The sequence below is a fragment of the Canis aureus genome, chromosome 22 (assembly GCF_053574225.1).
Source record: "Canis aureus isolate CA01 chromosome 22, VMU_Caureus_v.1.0, whole genome shotgun sequence".
NCBI lineage: Eukaryota > Metazoa > Chordata > Mammalia > Carnivora > Canidae > Canis > Canis aureus.
Genome location: NC_135632.1, coordinates 6665305 through 6686802, shown reverse-complemented (window position 1 = coordinate 6686802; position 21498 = coordinate 6665305). Strand labels below are relative to the sequence as shown.

General features: G+C 37.4%; 2 protein-coding genes across 10 annotated transcripts in view; one reads left to right on the top strand and one right to left on the bottom strand.

The window, feature by feature from the left end:
- The window catches only part of MED12L (mediator complex subunit 12L), a 323065-nt gene that overhangs the window by 228297 nt on the left and 73270 nt on the right, over positions 1–21498 (top strand). For all 7 annotated transcript variants that reach the window (XR_013360938.1, XM_077864688.1, XM_077864687.1 and 4 more), the window contains 4 exons: positions 13759–13906; positions 18425–18543; positions 19197–19340; positions 20815–20978. Coding sequence is in view for 6 of the 7 variants with exons in the window: in XM_077864688.1 (XP_077720814.1) it covers positions 13759–13906; positions 18425–18543; positions 19197–19340; positions 20815–20978 (575 nt within the window). In the remaining variant the exon portion in view is untranslated. The remainder of the gene's footprint in view (positions 1–13758; positions 13907–18424; positions 18544–19196; positions 19341–20814; positions 20979–21498) is intronic.
- Positions 6–21498, bottom strand: part of P2RY12 (purinergic receptor P2Y12) — a 47139-nt gene continuing 25646 nt past the window's right edge. Inside the window, exons 2-4 of one of the 3 annotated variants that reach the window (XM_077864696.1) lie at positions 11284–11405; positions 4712–4876; positions 6–3040 (exon numbers count right to left, since the gene is read on the bottom strand). In XM_077864696.1, coding sequence (XP_077720822.1) covers positions 1998–3017 — 1020 coding nt within the window. In that variant the 5' untranslated portion in view covers positions 3018–3040; positions 4712–4876; positions 11284–11405 and the 3' untranslated portion in view covers positions 6–1997. Of the gene's footprint in view, positions 3041–4711; positions 4975–11283; positions 11406–21498 lie in introns of those variants that run through there. The other 2 variants (XM_077864697.1, XM_077864695.1) reach the window with 2 other exon arrangements.

Genomic DNA, 21498 nt, shown 5'->3' with positions numbered 1-21498 from the left:
ATAACTTTGTTGTTTTTGTTCTTTTTATTGGAAATGTATTCTTAAACCTCTTTTAAATGAAAAATTAAAAGGCAGAGGGAGAAGCAGGCTCCATGCAGGGAGCCCGATGGACTCGATCCTGGGCCTCTGGGATCTGAAGGTGGCGCTAAACCGCTGAGCCACTCAGGCTGCCCAACATACATTTTTGCTTCCTTCTTTCTTCTGAGTTTTGAGTGTGTCCATCGCTGTGTATGTTAAATCATTTTTGGTAGCGATTTTCAAAGTGCAGAGTAGCGGCTCAGCATTGCCTAGGGAAGTTGTGACAAATGTACTTTCTTGGGCCCCAACCTAGCTCCACTGAGTCAGAAGCTCTGGGTGCACCGTTAGCTATACTTTAATGAACCTTCCAACTTCAAGTGAAGATCAGGTTAGTTGATCTCTAGTATTCTTCCAACTCCACTCTCCTGTTCTTACAGAATGTGCACGCTCATATATGAGATATTGGAGTACATTACATGAGTGCACATGACAAGAATGTAGAATACGGATCTTTTTGGATGCATTTCTCTTTGTGCATCTCCACTAACATCCGGTGCTTGCGTGTAGCAGAGCCAGGGAAGTAAATGCAGCCACTTGACAATAGATATCATTCAGAAAGTTAAGTGAGTTCAACATTGCGCTGACATTTATCTCAGCAGATCTTCTGGAGGAGTTAGATAAAATCGATTAATGCTGAAGTTCAGTGAACTTCCTTATACTGCAACTCACCCTTTTTATTTCCTCTCTCATCATATTTTGATATTGGTATCCATGCCTTACATTTGAGAATCACCTCTGAGGATCATAAATAATTGAGATAAGTCAGTTTCCAAGTGTGTTATGTATTTTGTTCATATTAAAAATAGTATGGCTTGTGTAGAATCAGACATTATTTACTAATGAACTAATCATGATGTGTTAACACCATCTTCAACAGAGACTTTGTCCAATAAGGTGTCGTAAAACCATTTTGGCAGATATCCTTTATTAATTGGGTTTGATGTTTGATGTAGGAGTATGTAAGAGGTGAGTTGTGGTATCTGATGTCTTTGAATAAAGAAATTCCAGCAAAGTGTGATTTAGAGTTTAATATACATTTTTTTTGGTATTATACACAAATTACAAACCAATAATTACAAACATTTTAACCACTTTTCTGTTAATAGTTAAGCTTTGCAACCACATAATCACATTTGTTTTTCTTACTGAAGCAAATATTCATTAAAACCAAGTAGCACGTGTTTTTTAGAAGCTAGTTAATAAGGGTAAGTAGCAGTCATGGTATTGTACCATTAATAAAACTGTCTTCCCTAGCATTAAGGAGATATTCAGAGGTTTTTTTGGTATTAGAATGTCATAAAAATAACTTTTAATAACTTTGTTGTTTTTGTTCTTTATATTGGAAATGTATTCTTAAACCTCTTTTAAATGAAAAATTAAAAATTTCAGTCCAATTATCACTTCGATTTAAATTTCTTAGACTTTTGCTGATAATGAGAAGTTCATAGTTAATATTCTTTGTGTGTTCCATTTACATTTTTATAATGAGTATCCCAATAAAACCAGCATTTGGTTAGGGAGTGAGTAGGGTGTATGTAAGTTTAATTTTCAGTCAGAAGATTTTTATATGATTTATCAGTCTTCTTTAGTTGATTATAACTTGATAGCATTGTGTTCAATATCATATTTAAAAAAAATTACAATAGATACTGTATGGTCACCTATTTAGCCAGCACTTTACAAACCCTCGATTGTGTGTAGTTTGGCTTGTAACCATCATGATTAGATAGTTTGTTTTTCCTACATATCTACATGTTAGGTTTCTTCTTCTAGGTAGCTTTTAATACTGGAAAAGTAAATGAAAATTATTTCTGTTGTTTTCTGCTCCGTGTTTAGAGAGTCATTGTTAGTATTTGTACACAGTGCTTTCCTTTTGAATGTTCCAAACACTAATCAATTGAAATATTACCTTAGTTGGTTTACATTGGAGTCTCTTCACTTGGGTCACCACCATCCTGTTCTTTTTTCCTGTTTTCGTGGGATAGAGATGTTGCAGGATTCTGGCACTTTAGCATATTCATTAAGGAATTTTTGAAGGACTTGCAAAGGAAAAAGTAGATGAATGGATCCAGACATGCATTTAAAGAGGTTAACCAAAGTGTGCTCTCTTTAACATAAAATAGAGTGTTCTCAGCTGAGCAGTCAAAGACATCCCGGGTTTGGCTCAGGGTGTAGGGAATGCGTGCAAAATGGAAAGGAACAAAACAAATAAAAAATACAGCAATGATAATGAAAACTTTGATGTTTACCTTTTTCTTGGGGACTTTGCCTACGCCTCTTGTTCTCACATACGACCTGTAGAGTTCTTTTGTAATGAGTGTGTAACATACAATGACAATCAAAAAATTAATCCAGAAAATGACTTGACAGATGTAATTGACTATTTCATGCCAGACCAGACCAAACTCTGATTTGAGGAAAGAGCATTTCTTCACATTCTTGTCTCTCGGCCTCCTGTTGGTCAGAATCATGTTGGGCAAAGAGAGTAAGAACATGAATGCCCAGATTACAACGGAGAGAATTTTAGCCCCCAGGAGGTTGTTGGGGCTGGACGTCTTAAATGGCCTGGTGGTTTTCTGGTAGCGATCAATAGTTATCAGTCCTAGGAATGAAATGCTGATGTACATTGTGAAATAGAATACGACGGAGGTCACTTGACACACAAAGGTTCTCAGTGGTCCTGTTCCCAGCTTGGCATCACTGAGGATTTTGAATGGAAAAGTCAGAATCATGAGAAGATCAGAAATGACTGTGTTCTTAAGAAAAATAATAAAGTTGGATTTACTGCGGATTTGAAAGAAGATCCTCATTGCCAGGCTGTTTGTGATGAGTCCAACAAAAAACAGGACAGTGTAGAGGAGTGGGAAGAGGACCTGGGTGATTTTGTAATCTCTGGTACACAGACTGCCATTCCCAGCCACAGAGGTAAGGTTGTCCATGGCTTGTGTTTCTTCTTTGCTACCTAGGGGAGGAGGATAAGGGATGGTTATTTGCAATACCCCGACTGTCAATATTGCTCTTCATGTAACTTTTCTGGACCACCTTCTAAAAACTGAGGTTTCCAATCCCCGTTGTGACAGTAAGAACACAGAAAGTTGAATCTCAGAATACTTAATTGTGGCAAATAATCTATCTCCAGCAAATAAAATGGTCAGAAGTCCATTATATGAAGTTATAGATGCTTTGCATTTCTCACTTGCTAAATGTTTGCCCCTTTAAAGGATGTTTTTGAACTTAGGCAAATGCGCACAGCCTATAGAAATGGGAAGAGAAACATGTGGATTGTGCTTTATTCCTTTCCAGCTTCATTTCCATGCCATTTAGCTCTTTTGTTTCTATTCACAGTCACTTTTCCTGCACTGTCACTATTCCTGGGCTTCATTTACTCTGATGCCATCAAAGTGTATTGAGGAGAAGTGACTGATAGTTGACTGTTAGAAATTTGTATAAGATCTTGTGGGGAATATACTAAATAAATGCTAAACAGAAATAAAACTTTAGTTTATAATTGGAAGATATTTCTGCCTCTATATTGCTCATCCATTCAGAAATCAGCCTCAGACTCCATCTTTAGCTTCAAATATTCTAACCCACACATATCTCATTTTGACTTTGCACAATATATTGGAAGTTTTTACATACATTTTCTTGAATACCATTCAATTAAAAAAAAAAAAACCTGTGAACAAATTGAAGTGGGCATCACATGGTGTTCCTCAAAATAGCCAGGGCATACTTTCCAGGTATATAGAGTATATAGTGATACTATATATTGCTAAAATAAAATACCAAAGCCATGTCCTTGTCTGGTTCCTTAGGTGATTATACCACAACCAGTGGCTTTAAAAAGAAAACTAACACTTGACTTGAATACATTATCTGGCATCTAAGTTTTGAAATTTCAAATGTAATTTGTAATGTTTTTATTTCATCAAAGGCAAATGGAATTGATCCTGTATGAATATTATTCCTAAAAATAAGACATGGTAATGTTAAAAGCTTATATATCCAAATTTAAAAGAAGATCATTCCATGTGAAAGACGCATGACAAATAAAGATAACATTAAATTCCCACGTCATTTTTCACTAATCACTGAAAATAACAGATTCATGTTGTCACAATTACGACTTCAATTTCCAACATCTCCTTCCCAGTTTAACTTAAAAAAAAAAAGTACCGATCAAAACCCAGTATTAAATTGAAATTAAGATGGTAGACTTTAAGCTTCTTTAGTACCGCTATTTATTCTTATTTGTGCATTCTCTGATAGTTTTGCAAATTATGCATTGAGAATGCTAATTTTGCACATACTGTATCTTATTTAATGAGTATTCTTTATATCAGGAGTATCACTTCTGTCTATATTTAAGTCTCACTTTCCATTGGAAGTAAAATAACTAAGGTCACTTATATTTTCCATGCCTTGTGCATGTGTATTTAATGAAGCAGTTAATGGTTGTCTCTAACATCATCAATACAGGTTATATTTTAAGTTTTATTCCAAAGAAGTACATGCATTAAAATCAATTATTAAAGGTTTCCCATTCTAAGAAAAGTTGACAAACCTGTATACACCCATCATCACATGTAAACACATATATTTGTCAAATGCTTTTAGATATAAAGTTTACCTGGTTACTGTGTTGATTCAGGAGGATTTAAATGTATCCATTAAGTGGCATTTAATGATCCTGCAGAGTGTCATCTGGTATTTTCCTTTCAATGTCTTAGTTTAGTTGTTATAACTCTTTATGATGGAGTATCTGCTGAGCTTTCATCAGTAAATCTTGAGTGTTCTAGAGAGAAATAGAGAGAGGAAGAGAAGACTTCACAGTCAGAAATTACCTTCCAAAGCCCTAGACTCAAAGCTGTGCAGACACTGTATTTCTGTCTGGCCCTTTTTAGGACTTCTGCTTTTATTTCCCTGGGAAATGTGGGGCAGGGTGGGTAAGAATTCGTCTTTTAAGAAGCAATTTAAAATCTTGCTGCTTTTTGCTGAAGCCTGCCATAGAATTTGATGCTTTATAAGTTCTTTTGGTTATTTTCCATGCACATGATAAATCCATGTTGAGATGAAGCTTTTCGAAGTCTGCTTCCTGGAGAAGGTTGCAAGCTTGCTTTCTTAGATGATTATTTACCTGAAAACATACTGTGCTCAAGCTGGGTGATATATTGCCTTTTAACAAATAATTACATTAGATTATTTACCTGAAAACATACTGTGCTCAAGCTGGGTGATATATTGCCTTTTAACAAATAATTACATTAACTTGAAATGTGTGCTTGTTACGGATGCTAAATCTCTTGCTCTTTGTTTTTTTTCCTGGTTAATAATGTCATTATTTTAAATCTGTGTTTGATCAAGTCTTTGTACGTGAAACAGTTTCCTCTCATTATAAATTTTAAGATTCCAAAATTACATTAAAAAAGAAAAACAGTTGTATGCCTTGCCAGGCTTATTATATAAAGTGTCTTTCATGCTTTTCTTAAATAGAATTTAAATTTAAACAATATTTTTTGTAACCTTGCTTTTTGGTTTGGGGGGAGTATATCATTAAATTAAGGGATCCCTGTTTCACTATTTCCTCTCTCTCTCTCTCTATATATTTTTTTTTTGGGGGGGGGTGCACACATACAGTATTTCAAACTGTAGTGTCCTTTTGTTTCCAGTAGATCCACTTGAGTAGGTGCCTTTGCTGTGAACGTACATTTTTGGTTACTTCTTTCTTTTGAGTTTTGAGTGTGTCCATCGCTGCGTATGTTAAATCATTTTCGGTAGCAGTTTTCAAAGTGCAGAGCAGCGGCTCAGCATTGCCTAGGGAATCTGTGACAAATGCACATTCTTGGGCCCCAACCTAGCTCCACTGAGTCAGAAGCTCTGGGTGCACCCATTAGAACCTTCCAACTTCAAGTGAAGCTCATGCACAAGTAATGTTTGATTTTGTGGATTTAAACTGACCTGAGAATTTTGTTGGCATTAAGAGTTTGTAATTAAGTTATAAATCTGAGTAATTGTCAACCAGACATTTCCGTCACATAATGATTCTGATCTCATAGTCATCTAGAGGCTTGATATTAAAGTTTTTAAGATTTTATTGAGAGAGAGTCATAGTCATCTAGAGGTTTGATATTAAAGTTTTTAAGATTTTATTGAGAGACAGAGAGAGAGAGAGAGAGAGATGGGTGAGCAAGCAGGGGAGGGCCAGTGGGAGAGAAACTCTCAAACAGACTCCACGTGGAGCGTAAAGCCAGGCATTTGGGTTGATCTCATGACCTGAGCCAAAACCGAGTCAGTTGCTCAACTGACTTAGCCACCCAGGTGCCCTGGGAAAGTGGATATCCTTATAATTTTATTTGTTTTGAGATTCATTGCAGTTAACGAATTTTAATACTTGTTTGTTGGTTTAGGGGCACAAAATTATAATTCCGAAAAACACTTTCACACCTACGTTCACTGCAGAATAATAGTAGACAACATTTGACTTCTTACATTGTTGTGTATTATCTTATTTTTTGATGTCAGTCACTCTGTGAGAAGTGTTATATCATATTCTTTCCATTCTCCGTATGATGGAAACGGAACAGCAGAGCAGGGAAGCTAGAGACCGTATTCCAACCCATGATATCTGATCCCAGAGCCTGCATTTGTAACCCCTGTGTATCTAGGAATCCTCATCTCACTGTCTGCACCAGGCTCCCCTCGCTCCTTGAGGCCCAGGGGCGAAAGGTAAATGTCATGAATAGAGTGGTGGTACTGTTTTTTCAGAAAATAGAAATCATATTTCCCTATATAGCAAATTGCCAGCTTTAGTCTAAAGGATGTTTTCATAGTATTTTTAAGATGTTCAGATGAAACAAGGCTTGTGAAAAAAAAAAATCAGGACTGATTTTAACAAATTAATATGCCCTACTAAAGGAACACTAATTTAGGATCCAGAAATCATACTTTATGAAGAATTTATGTTTCCAAATTCCTAGAAGGGTGTAAATAGGGATTTGAAATGAAAAGTTCCAGCTCTTGGTCTAAATGAACTTTTCTTTCATATTCACTCACAACTGTACCTATCTGTAGAGAACTTGATGCTGAAAGTGACTAAAATCTTTAAGTGAGAAGCCTCTCAGGTTATAAAAGTACACTGTTGACCCTTGAACAACATGAGAGTTAGGGTCTATAGAAGTTGAAATTAAAAAAAAAAAAAGAAGTTGACATTTGCATGTAACTTAATTTTTTTAAGTTTTGAATTGATGTATAGTTGATATATATATAAATAAATGTATATATATATAAAAGTAACTTTTGACTTTTCTAAAAACTGAATAGCCCACTGTTGATGGAAGCCTTATTGATAAAATAGGTTGATTAACATATATTTTGTATGTTGCCTGTTTTAGATGCTGTATTACAATGAAATAAGCTAGAGAAAAAATATTACTAAGAATATCTTTTTTTTTTTTTTGTACTAAGAATATCTTAAGAGAAAACACATTTGTAGTGCTGTACTGTATTTACTGATAAAATCAACATTTAAGTGGACCCACAAAATTCAAACCTGTGTTTTTCAAGGGTCAAGTATATTATTTCACAAACAGAAGATCACGTTGTGCACTTCAGTCTCATTAATAACAATAGCCCATGCAGTTTGCGATTGTATGTATTATCACTGGAAACAGGACTAATTTTGATTTGGTTAATTTCTATGATCGAGATGACTTAGGAAAATGAATTTATACCCCAGAATTTTTAAATGTAAGTAGCTTCACTGGTTTATTTATTTTGCCACATCTATTGAAGGTAATCTGCTTGTGTGAAAATATTTGCTTCCTATGGGATTACTGTGAACTCAAGAGATCCATGTCCTGAGGTGGTGGTACCCAGTGGTCCTTAGGGAACCAGGTTAGGGCCGGAGGGTGGAGATGAAATTGAGACATTTGATTAGATCGCAGGCTATTTTAGCTCTAACGTTTTATGGTTTCATTAGGTTGATCATTTTGATATTAGTGAACTATGTTGAGCACATGCATTTTAAGTCAGTTCTTACATAATCTAGTGGTTTCACCTGTTAGAGTATAGAAATTTAGGTTACGTATTAGACTCCGCAAATAAGGAGTCCTGGGTATGGGTTATTGAACAAAAGAGAATGCTGTGTTGATCCAATTATTTGTCATCCCTGGCTTGATTGTTTGCTTTTGAAAGTGAAGAACTCCTACTAACAAATTAATATGCCCCTTGACATTCATTGCATTGTGCTCCTAGGATGCATTGAGCCTGTTGAATAAAGCTGTCATTTCAGCCATACTAAGGGCTAATAAGCTATTGTAGAACAAAAATTTTCTATATAAGTCTAATGAAAGGATCCTCCTACTTTCTGGATTTATTTAATTAATTCATTTTATTTTATTAGTTTTTTCTACTTTCTGGATTTAAAGGAAGTTACTCCATTTCAGGTAGAGTAATTATGAGAATGAATGAGCAGAAGCTGCTAATTTCTTGTTCATTTGACACAGCCTCCCCATGCATGTACATTCCCTTCTTACATGCCTGCCTAAGGCTTATCACTCATGGAACATTTATTTGAAGTTAAATAAGTAATTTGAAGTTACTCTGAACAGAATCAAGTGACATATTGAAAGACTCAGCTAAAAGAAATAATTTGAAGGCTTCTTTTAGGAGATTTTTTCATTTTAATAGATTAACTAAAATACAGTTTTTATGTAAATAACTTTTTAAAATATATTTTTTAAAAGACTCATTTATTTCAGAGAGGAGAGAGAGAAAGAGAGAGAAAAGAAAGAGAGAAGAGAGGCTTAAGCATACTGTGCACTGATTGTGGAGCCAGACTTGAGGCTCCCTCACAAAACTTTAAGATCGTGAGCTGAGCCTAAAACCAGGAGTTTGATGCTTAACGGAGCCACCCAGGTGCCCCTTAAAAAGTGGTTTTTACTGCTTTTCTGGGAGATGGGGTAGGATGCTCTGTGCAGTTTACTTCTTGATGTATTCTGGGTTTGTATTTGAGTATTTAAACATATGCAATTACAGAGTGGTAGGGAAGTAGGAAATGCTATATTTTGTTATGAGGGACCATTGCATTGACTTCATCTACTTTTCATTAGTGTTTGGAAGAAAAAGAAGCAGATCTAGAGTGGGATTCGTTTATATCTCCTTTTAAAAAGAACATTAATTCATTGATTTTAAAGTTCTACGATTATCGGGGCACTGTAGAAATACCAGGATATATGAATGAGATTAAAAGAATATGCGGCTCTGATCATCTCACTTCCGTTATCACATCTTGTGAACATACACCTGTTGTGGGCAACATTTCTAATCACTTCTATTTCAGTGATGACCTACAGGAGACTTCATTTCTTTCCATTAACTCTAATTCTTTCTTCTAAGGTTTTGGGCTTAAGAGGCCTATTTTAATTTCTGTAGTACTACCGGCCTTCTAGGGCCTTTTGGAGATCCTAGTTTCTTGATCACTTTATTAGTCTTTCTGAGTGTCAGATGTTATCTGGAGAAAAAGGGAAATTGATCCCAAGGATGAGATTTTTTTTTTTTTTTTTTTTCAGAAATTAGTGTATCGGGGAGATCACCTGTCCAACCCAAGCATAAGAGTGGGCTAGCCTGAGAGGAGTGGCTAGGCTTCCATGGACTCTCCAGTTGATTCTCTTTTCCTGCCAACAAGTGTGTCCTTCAGGGTGTAAATCATAGAGTAATTCTTTGGTACAGATCTCTAGTCGTTGACATTACGTATACCTATGCAACTTGAGGATTATTAAACAATACCTCATTGAAAGAGCATACCTTTGGAAATATGTGGCCCATTTTCTAAGGTTGACATTCTCATATATTTTCAGCAAGTACAAAAAAAATTGATGTAAATGAATCTTGTAGGCTAATGAAAAAACAGTCGCTAAAAATATCTGTCTTTCCTCTTTAAAGACCAGTAAAGGGCTAGCACGATTTACCTAAAAATATTAATTATCTGACACAAATATGGTCTTTACAGGCCCCCTGTAGAGACTGATGGTGGGTTCTTTTGCAGGTAAATGCCAGTTGCTCTTGCTTTCATGCCCTCGCTCTCAACTCTTGACTTTGCTTCTGGCCCAACTCTCTGAGCAAATCAGAGCCGCCGATGAACAGAAGCTTCTCTTCAAGTTCCTTATTCATCTCTAAATTTCCCTGTAGTAGTATTTTTTTTTAGCAGTTTTCTTTGTTTTCTCTGTGTTTTAGTAGAAAGTTGTCCTTGTCTTTCTTTCCAAGTTCTAAACAAGCAGCCATTATTTCTATCTCCATTATCAGTTGTCTACCCTCTGATCTGGTTTTCTTTCATAGAGACTCATTTATTTGAAACCTATCTTTGGCACCAGAGTTTGCTATTGGTTATCCTAATAATGTTTTTCCTCCCCCACCTCTCAGGTGAGTCTTCATGGCCATCTACTAGTGAACATGGGTTTACTTCCCTCACCTTTACCATTTCACCAGCTACTCTTACTACAACCCCATTTCCAGCTTTCTGCCACTACCGCTCTAGAGAAACTTCTCTTTTGAGGGTCATAAGTAATTTGTTGATTTGTCTGGTTTTTAATAAACAAGTCAGAGAGGCAACATCCATTGTGACCTCTTACTACATTTGACACTGTCAGCGGCCCCCAGTGTTAAATGTCTCTTTTCCGACTTCCATGACCTTTACTGTCTATTCATCTTATTACTTATGGAGAGGACGTGTACATCATTTGATGGCTTATTGATCTCCTTCATATCTCCGCTCTCTTGATTCTCCCCTCCCTCTAGAGAGAACATGGGGGTTTTGTACCCCTCCCAAGGACACAGTGCTCCAGTCCCTAGCAGCATATAATAAGTGCTTAATTAGTGCCAACTAAGGAGACTGTAAGCACAAACTAACAGTGTGCTTAAGGGCACTTAAGGGCAGGACGTTAAACAAATCACTCAGAAATGAATGAATTAAAAAAAAAAGAAAATGAGTGAATTACAGTGTGGCAGGAAGGGCAGACGTTAAACAAATCACTCAGAAATGAGTGAATTAAAACAAAAAAAAAAAAAAAAAGAAAATGAGTGAATTACAGTGTGGCAAGTGCTTCAAAGGTTCTCTTCCCCTCCATACTCCTCCTGTGCTAAGGGCTTACACTCAACTGAGGTGACAGTGAGGGACCTGACGCCGTAATTGTGCACAGCACTTACACGCGTGAGAGGCAGGAGGTCGGAGTATTTTAGGTGGCGGGAGGAGCAGCAGCAAAGGAAGGAAGTACCCCGGTGTCTTGAGGAAATGTTGAGTAATGCAGTACAGCGTGGACCTGGGGTGCCTGCAAGTGAGAAGTGAAATTGTAGAAATCTGATGGACAGCAGTGGGTTCTCTGTCTGATAGGCCAACTGTTTTATATACTTTATCTCAGTTATTCTTAAAAAAAAATCTCGAAAGTGGTATTAGCCCATTTTTCAGGGGAAGAATCTGAGGCCCAGAAAGGCTCACTGGGACAGAAAGACTCAAAGGACCATGGAGTCAGCAAATGGCACAATCCGAATTAAGTCACAGCTCTCCCTTACCCTGAGGCTGGTTTGTTACTGATGCAGGTGCAGCCACGGTCTCTATGTGTTTGTGACAAGCTCTACAAATGCTACTTTTGGGACACTGACTATGCTCCTTGAGGACAGGGAACATTCATCCTTATATTTTCTCAAGGTCCCTTCCTCCCTTCTTGTCTTCCCATAGGAAGATACTCTAAAAGCAGTTGTTCAGTAACTCTACTACCATCTTCCCATCACTCCTCACACAGAAGTTTACATCAGAACTATTTGACAAGTACCTTCATGGAAAACACTTAGTAGAGCACATGACTGACACTGCCTAAGGTTTTTTTTTTTTTTTTCCTTTTTCTTTAAAGATTTTATTCATTTGAGTGAGAGAGAGAGACAGAGCAAGCGAGCACACACAGGCAGTGGGAAGGGCAGAGGGAGAGGGAGACACAGACTCCCCGCTGAGCAGGAAGCCCAATGTGGGGCCAGATCCCAGGACCCCAGGATCATGAGCCAAAGGCAAACACTTAAACAGTTGAGCCACCCAGGTGCCCCCTGCCTGAATTTTGTACGGTTTTCTCAGTGCCCTCCTGTTTCCTTTCCAGGGCTCATCTACATCCCACTAGACAAAAAATAGATACATCAGTAATGCCGTGTAATGGCAACAAAAATTGAAGATGAATAAGGAGTGTATTAGATCATTCAGGTGTGCAACAAACTGTAGGTCACTACCTCTGTTGACTTTATCCTGTGATTAGGTCTGTCTTGAAACTTTGGAGGACATTTGGATATTCAGAATAGGAATTAACAAATTCTAGTATTGACCAACACCTGGCTCTTTTTTTTTTTTTTTTTAAAGAAACATATTGGAACACGTGAAACATTGCTAATTATTCCTGGTCAGCATAGGAAGATGGATCGTCAGCGTATAAAATGCATATGTCTGTGAGGAGTATAATGAAAAAAGGAATCAGTGCAACAAGAAGTGGTGACTTGAGTGCACGTGTGTGAGAAAGATCGAATGATGGAAAGTGACAGAAGCTGAGAGAGAAAACAGGCACTTATTTCAAAAGTACAAAAGCAAAGTGCAACTTTGTGCAGAGCGTAGACTTTGTGCACTCGTTTTTTTTGTTTGTTTTTGTTTTTGTTTTTAAATAAGTTCACATAAGCATTGGTATTCTCCAAGTCAAGGCTTTTTTGCTCGTTTTTTTTTGTGGCCATTATTTACACTGTGCAGTTGGTGTTCCCTGGGAGATGGAGTCTTTGCTCATGCAGGCTCCTTAGAATTAGATTCTGTTAGGAAGGCCAAGTGCCTAACATGGGCAAACATGCACAAAAAAGAAAGAAAACGGGACGTACTACGGCATAGAGCTTGGACTTTTGCTAATAAAATGTCAGAGTATAAGATGTGGTTAGCACTGGGTATGTGTTATTGGTATGGTGTCAGCAAGTAATTTCTTTTCTCTTGTGGGATATACGGTGCTTAAATTTACTGTGTCTGTGGAATGAGGGTGGGGAGACGGTCCAGTAGAGGAGGGTAGTGTAGAACCTGTTGCATTTCAACTATTTGCCTCACACCTAATGATACCTGCCCTCTTTATCGTTTTGTCATTTGGAATTAAATATACATACACATCACACAGTCATGTTGGAAGCCAGTGGAACATTTTTTTTTTCTCTCAAAGCACTTGAGGATCCTAGCTAGGTCATTTAAAAAAAATATATTTTAATGATGCTTTACATAGAAAAGTTTGCTAAGAAATAACAGTTTCCTTGAGAAAGTAGGACCAGATAATATGTAATATGATGTGAAAATATTACCATGTCAAATTTTAAACAATGAAAAATTTTCAAGAGTCAAAACTTACTCCGTAGGGTACGCCCACACCAAATGCTTCTCTATTAGGACTTCAGGTCAGTTGACACTTTTTTTTTAAATTTTTTTTTTTATTTACACTTTAGCAAGTCCCAAACTGGAAAAACAAGGGTGTTGCCAGTGGAGGTTGAGGTGAATTGAAAGGCGGGCAGGATGCCACCACCGCAAGCCAGCATGGAGATGCTGTGGTTAGTGCATTTCATGGACATGAAATGCAACCCCACCCCTGCAAACAAGGGTTTCAAAATGCATTTTCTGTTTTTCAGGATGAATCTTCAAGTCATGAATGTAACCAGCGCACAATCCTTCTTTATGGAGTGGGCAAAGAGCGTGACGAAGCGAGGCATCAGTTGAAGAAGATTACCAAAGATATTTTGAAAATCCTAAATAAGAAGAGCACCACAGAGACAGGGGGTAAAGAGCCTTAATGCCTTTGGTCCTATTGTGCTGTCTTTCGCCCTTCCTCCTAGCACAGTCTTTATCAGAGTCATACATGGCACCGTCACCAGAGTGTTTCCTCTCCTGAATGACTGTCTTACTGAAATATGAATAAGCACATTGAAATTTTAAGGCCTTGGTTCCATTTATAGCAATCCTTATATTAAAATACCATGTTCTGTAGATAACATAAGGTAATTTTAATTTTCTATTCTTTTCTTTTCCCCAAAAATTTGCTACAGTGGGCATAAATGAAATACTGAAGAAGGTGTTGGAAAACCCTAAGCCCGGAAAATCTCCATTTCTCCCATTCTTTACTATCCTTTACCATCCTTTTTTAAGCTTGTACTTTGCTCTGAGTACTCATATTTGCACAATAATTGAAAATCATGACAGTGTAGTTGCTGATCTTTTCTTTATTATTCGGAAGAATAATTGCAGTACGTAGTGAGGACTGCCCATAACACCAAATGATTTCGACTAAAAAAAAGGAAATCGGGTCTTTGCTCTATAATGCTGTCTTTACTTGGAATAGTCTTTCCCCATGCTCTTGACATATATATTTTACAGTAAAGCTATGCCTTTATATTATGTCACCACATTGCATAATTGGAATTCTGTAATTATCTACTTCACATTTGCCTAATTACTCTTTTGAAGGATTGTTTATTTTATCAGGCAGTCATAAGATATAAAATACGATATCATTATATATACTTCACTACCATTACTGGTGTTTATTTCTTTATTATGTAAATAATCAAAGGGGGAAAAAAAAGCTTGAATTTTCCCTATGCAAACAGTGTTCTTCCTACACCTGGCATAAACCACTGTAGGAGCCCTACTTTGTTGGCCAGTACAAAATACATACGTTTTCATGAATCTCTTCACAGGCCCTCCAGTCTTTAGACTTTAGCCACGTGTTTACTAGAGCTTGCCCACACTAGATCATTCCTAGAGAAAAGTAGAGCTAGAACCAATACAAATAGCTTTGTGTCTTTTCCATCAGTAGGGTTGCCCATGCAGCAGCAGGGTACAAAGGCAACACACTTCTCAGTGTGAATGTGGTGTAGCAGGTGTCTGATGTCTGAGGCGATAGTCTTTAGGACATAATGGAAGAGTTTTTTCTGGTGATTTACAACATTTCCCTGACTGCCCTCCCTACCATTGCCACTGACGGACCTTGTACCACCCTGGGTCCCATGAGGGAGCAACTGAGAATTGTGGATGGGAACTGAAACCCTGTTGTTGTTGGCCTGTCATTATTGAGCTTGGTTTCAAAACAAAACAAAACAAACACAAACCCAGAAACAAAGAACCTGCTCTAAGGAAAACTGTTGATCTTATGTTTTGCTGTTTCTCTGTGTTAGCGAAAAGATAAAATGGATTGCATGTAGAACACTGAATTTAGGAGAGATTTGAAGCTTCTTTTTGAGTACTTGGAAACCGGATGGACACTGTCTTTTTTTTAGAAGGGTCAATAATTCCTGTTTCATCAATACTAATTTTAGAGAGTCTTCCTAGATTGTTGGGAATTCGAAGGTTTGGAAGTCTGAGAGGGGTCCAAAGGGGAAGGAAACAATGCGGTGTCCTATTTTGTTGAGACTGCTTCCTTCCTTCCTTCACAATGAGTGTTTCAGGCCAGACTGCAGTCTATCCTATCTTTGTACCAGTCTTTTTAATAGGCAGTTCTTGCTTATGAACCCCAAAAGAAAAAATCATTGTTGTTCCATGCTACTTTTTTGAGATATCATCAGTAGAACCACCACTGTGGAGAGAGATTTGCAATGGAGAGATTTATCTTTCCCTCATTTCATTTAATTTTACTTTTTAAAGATTTACTTATTTTTGAGAGAGAGAGAGAGAGTATATGAATGTGTGGATAGGGAGAGGGACTGAGGCAGGGAGACTCCTGCAGATTTCACCCTGAGCTGGGATCCTACTGCAAGGCTTGATCCCTCAACCCTGAGATCATGACCTGAGCGGAAACCAAGAGTCGGATGTTAAATCGACTGAGCCACCCAGGCGCCCGTGACTTTCTCTCATTTCAGATAAAATTCCTCAACCAGAGATATGTTATTTTGTGATGTAGTGAGTTATCTTCTGATAAATAGTCGAAGTTTAAGTCAGTGCTTAAAATCTAGTATGCTTGCCAGAAGCTAGCTAGCTAGCTGTACTTTTGATGAAAGGTGATTTGTCCACTGTTTCAGCAAAGAGAACTGATAAGGCCGGAAAACACAGAACTTGTGTTAGCGTGTATTTCATTTCTGGCTACCTATAAAGGTGTGGTTTTGAGGAGCTCACTAGAAGCGTTCTCACATTAGCCAAGCCTTATGTGGAAGTTTAAGTGACACTTCAAGGTAAACGTGGTCAGCCTTCATTTTCCATTCACATTGGCTAGTCACCTTTGGTTGTCAATTTTTATAGGATTTTATTTATTCATTTGGGACAGAGAGCACACATGCACGAGCATGAACGGGGGTAGGGGCAGAGGAAGAAACAGACTCCCTGCTGAGCCAGGAGCCTGACCTGGGACCCCAGAATCATAACCTGAGCTGAAGGCAAGACGCCTAACCATCTGAGCCACCTAGGCCCCCCATTTTTTTTTAACAGTAATGAAGTTTACCATAACAAAAAAGGCCAAATATTTTTTAAAGGAAAACCAACATTAAGCAACAAAAAAGAGCAATAACATGTATTATGATAGCAAATTAACATAAAATAGATGAGGAAAATCTGTGAATTATGACTACATTATTATTTATTAAATAATCATTGAAATAAAGTAGTCCATTGAGAACCACCACTGATTTAAGTTTTTTTGAAAGTGAATGTATTGAGGGGTGTATATGAGGTTTTCAGAATGTAGCTACATGAAGTAAAATAGAGCCTATTTAGCATAAACCAAAAAAAAATGCATTTGTGAATTCTCATGCTGGCTGTACTTCCTCAAGTGTGTTATTTTTGTTTATGTGTGTTGGTCCCAGGAAGGACTAAGTACGTCATCTTCGCTTTTACAATATATTGTACCCAAGACCATTGATGTGAGTTTTGATTGAGCTTTGGATCAATGATATTAGTAAATGAAAAATTCAGAATTTGGATATTTTAAGCATGCTTATTACATGTGAGCAGCTATATAGAAGGCAGGGGACCACACTTAATTTGAGAATAGATATGGAAAAAAAGTAGGTTTAATGAACTTCTTAGTTCTTACTCTATGCATTAGATTTGGTGTTAAAGTGGCACAGTCTTGTACCTTCTGTTACTCTTCACCTTTTTATTCTATTTACTCTGCTTCACCTTTTAATTCTATTTACTCTATTCTGCTTTAGGAAATCAAGCACCCTGGTGTGTGTGCAGAAAGAAAATCTCTTCTAGTATTATTTTCTAAAATCATTACATTTGCCTTCAGCAAAATCTCTTTGCCTTCAGTGAAATAGTTGTGTCTTTAATAGGGAAAACAAAATTTGTAAAGTGACCTTTGTTCTCTGAAAGTAAACTTTCCCAAATAAGAAGACATGGGTGATGAAGCTCCCAACTCAGTAGCCTTTGACTATTAAGAATCATAGTGTTAGAAATGATCTTAGATATCATAAAATCCAATCTTTCTGGTATTTTTTTTTAGGTTTGTCTTTTTAAATCCATATATTTAAGAATATTTAAGTCAGGATCTGATTCTTTTTGGATCTTAGCCTTAGAACTGTTAAGAAAAACGAGAATCCTCCTGGGGTTAGGTAGTGTTTATAATTTTTTTTTTAATTCTCTTTAAACTTCCTTATGCGAAATTGACACACGTGGCACTTTCCCATTACGCGGAGAGCTTTAATTCCTTGCTACTCCTAAAAAAAGTTTAAAATTAAATTTCCTTTTATACATATTAAACTGTTTGGGAGACATATCATGGTGAATGTCCTAACAAGATGCCAGGGAAGTTTCTGTGATCCTGGGTGATTCCCCCCCGACCCCCCACTGCCCCTTTCATCGTTAGCATCGTATTTTAAGACTTAGTGAGAAATGTGTATAGAGACACTTCCCGTAAATAGTCTAAATCTGGAAACTACTCAGAATAAATAAATACAGGGTGGTTTTTTGACACAGTAGTATATTACCCATGAATGGGAATTACTGATATTTCGAATAAGTTAAAATTGTCTCAATGATGTAGATCAAACTCAGAAGGTTATGGTTGAACGAAAGCTGCCAGACGTAAAAAGTATCTCTCATGTGGTTCCAAAGTGCGTAATACTAATAATCAAAGCCTTTAGAGGTCAGGATCTCCATCTCCTGGGGCAGAGAGGTGTTTAGGAGGATATGTAGGTAACTGGTGCGTAATCTGGTCATTCCAGTCTCATTATGTGAGTATATTTGCTTTGTAGCAATTCATAGCTTGTGTGCACTGCTCCTTATATGTTATACTTCAATAGAAAGTATCCACTGAAAAAGTCAAGAGCTTCTATTAAATGGAAAGTAATGTATCTACTGTATGTCTAGTTGGAGACGAAGGACAAAAAGCCAGGAAGAACAAACAGGAAGCATTTCCAACACTGGAGACTGTGTTCACAAAACTTCAGCTCCTTTCATATTTTGATCAGCATCAAGTGACATCTCAGGTAGCTGCTTAAAGCTGTGTGTTATGCATTTGGGATATTCATAGTTACGTAAAAATTTCTTTCATAAAGTATATGTGTTTGGCCTTATTTTGTTTTATAGAAACGGTTTTAAAACATGTTTGGAGTCCTCTCAAGCTATTGAGTTAGTTCACTTTAAGTGTCAGGTTGTCTTCTTCAGAGAAACTAATTTTACTTAAAAATATTTTTGCTCTATGATAATAGATCAATAATGTATCAAATATTCCCTAATGCAATACTTCTGTTAATACATTTTGGTCTTACATTGCTATGGATAAGGGAGAAATCTGTTGATGACTAAAATAAAATACTATCTAAGTGAGGAAAAAAAAAACCCCAGATCTGTGTTGTTTTACAAGTCCATTGATAATGAGATGTTATCTGAAAATTACTTAGCATTTGTAGTTCTACCTTTAGGATAGTTGGGTTAAGATCTTAATGACAACTTGGCTTATTTCTTTAAATTATAGTTGCATTAAGGAAGTTGTCGGATTTGTACCTACTTTTCGTTTGTGGAAATATGTTTTAACTTTCTTCCAAGTAGAATATGTAAATTCAAATTTCTTGCTTAAAAAAATAAGTTTGAATATTGATCTTATAATTATGTTCACTTTTGTTTGTTTTTCGTTGCCCAGATCTCCAACAATGTGCTGGAACAAATCACGAGCTTTGCTTCAGGAACATCCTATCATCTCCCTTTGGCTCACCATATTCAGCTTATCTTTGATCTAATGGAGCCAGCGCTGAACATCAATGGACTAATTGACTTCGCAATACAGGTATCAGAGAGACCCTGTATCCTCTCATTTTTTAGAAAAGCAAACCTATTAGGCATCAGACAATTTAAAACGAGCAGCCCAGTGCATTTTTGCAAAATTGAGACATTCTGAATCAACAGTATTTGGCTAGTATTTTAATTGCAGCTGTTTTCATGATTTTCAATTAAGTAATTACAATTGGTGCTAAAATATATATAACAGACATTTTAAAATGTGAGGTTTTCTTTCTTTTTTTCTTAAAAAAAAGATTGATTGATTGATTGATGATAGACAGAGAGAGAGAGAGAGAGAGGCAGAGACACAGGCAGAGGGAGAAGCAGGCTCCATGCCGGGAGCCTGACGTGGGACTCCATCCCAGGACTCCAGGATCGCGCCTTGGGCCAAAGGCAAGCGCTAAACCCCTGAGCCACCCAGGGATCCCCAAAATGTGAGGTTTTCATCTTTTGTTGTTTTCCTTAGGGAAAGGTGAAAGTTTATGGACGCCCAGGTGGCTCAGTGGTTGAATGCCTGCCTTTGGCTCAGATCGTGATCCTGGAGTTCTGAGATCGAATCGCATATCGGGCTCCCTGCAGGGAGCCTGTTTCTCCCTCTGCCTTCGTTTCTGACTCTCTTTCTATGTCTCTCATAAATAAATAAATAAAAGCTGTAAAAAAAAAAAAGGAAAGGTGAAAGTTTATGTACTATTTATTGTAGAGTGTATTTTAGTTTAAGAGCAAACAAAAAACCTCTATAATTTGATTTGTCCCATTAAATTGCTTGAACAAATCCTTGAGTTTATTTATTATCTTGTTTTTAGTGAATAGAAACAAAACTTGTTTTCTATTGCTTATTGGAACTGTTTTGTTAACCACAAGAAAATAATGATAAGTAACTTCTGTTTCCTTAAAAAGAAGAGAAAAGAGAAGAAAAAGTGAGAGGTGTGATGTTCTCTGAAATGATCTGGTCTAGAACTTTGAGCTGCCATCAAGTCTTAGTAGCTGTTTCAATGTTGGATACTTCCTGATTGTATGTCCACAATGTCTAGGCAGAAGAAAAACTGTAGCATTTGGTAAAAGAACAATAAGGGCAGCCCAGGTGGCTCAGTGGTTTAGCGCCTGCCTTCCACCCAGGGCCTGATCCTGGAGACCCAGGATCGAGTCCCACGTCAGGCTCCTTGCATGGAATGGAGCCTGCTTCTCCCTCTGCCTGTGTCTCTGCCTCTCTCTCTCTCTCTCTATCTCTCTCTCTCTGTGTCTCTCATGAATAAATAAATAAAATCTTTTTTAAAAAATGGATTAACAATAAAAGCCAGTTTGATTCCCTGGGGATTATTTTCTCACTCTGTAGTTGTGTGTGCACATGGTCCTGGGACAGGATAATAAGTGAGATAAGACGGTATTAGAATGACTCAATATGTCCATGATTTGTGAAATTAAATGTTTTTCCTATTCATTTTGGCAGCTACATTTTTATTCATTCTCTTCTCCCATTGTAGCTGCTAAACGAACTGAGTGTTGTGGAGGCCGAACTGCTCCTGAAATCCTCCAGCCTGGCGGGAAGTTACACAACGGGACTGTGTGTGTGCATCGTGGCTGTTCTCAGACGATACCACAGTTGTCTCATCCTGAATCCTGATCAGACAGCCCAGGTGTTTGAAGGGTCGGTATATAGAATATCGTTACTGTTTCTCGCATGATTGTCTTCTGTGTATAATTTGTGATCAAATATCCTAGTGGTTTTATGAGGGAAAATAGTACAGGTGTTTGTTTCAACTTAAAAGATAGAGTTAAAGACCACTTTGGTGGGATCCCTGGGTGGCTCAGCGGTTTAGGGCTGCCTTCAGCCCAGGGTGTGATCCTGGAGACCCAGGATTGAGTCCCACGTTGGGCTCCCTGCATGGAGCCTGCTTCTCCCTCTGCCTGCATCTCTGCCCCCCCGACTCCCCGTCTCATGAATGAATAAATAAAATCTTAAAAAAAAAAAAAAAAAAAAAGGACCACTTTGGTTAGAAAACGTTTATCACAGGAGTCGTAAGCATGAGAAGTATGTTCTCGTAATCGAGTATGATTCTTTCCTGCCTCCTTTTCCTGCCCCTCGTTTCCTTGAGGAGAAGCCAGTCCCTCGCAGCACTGCATCGTTTGCTTCCCCGAATGAAGCATGGCTTACTGTGAACGATGAC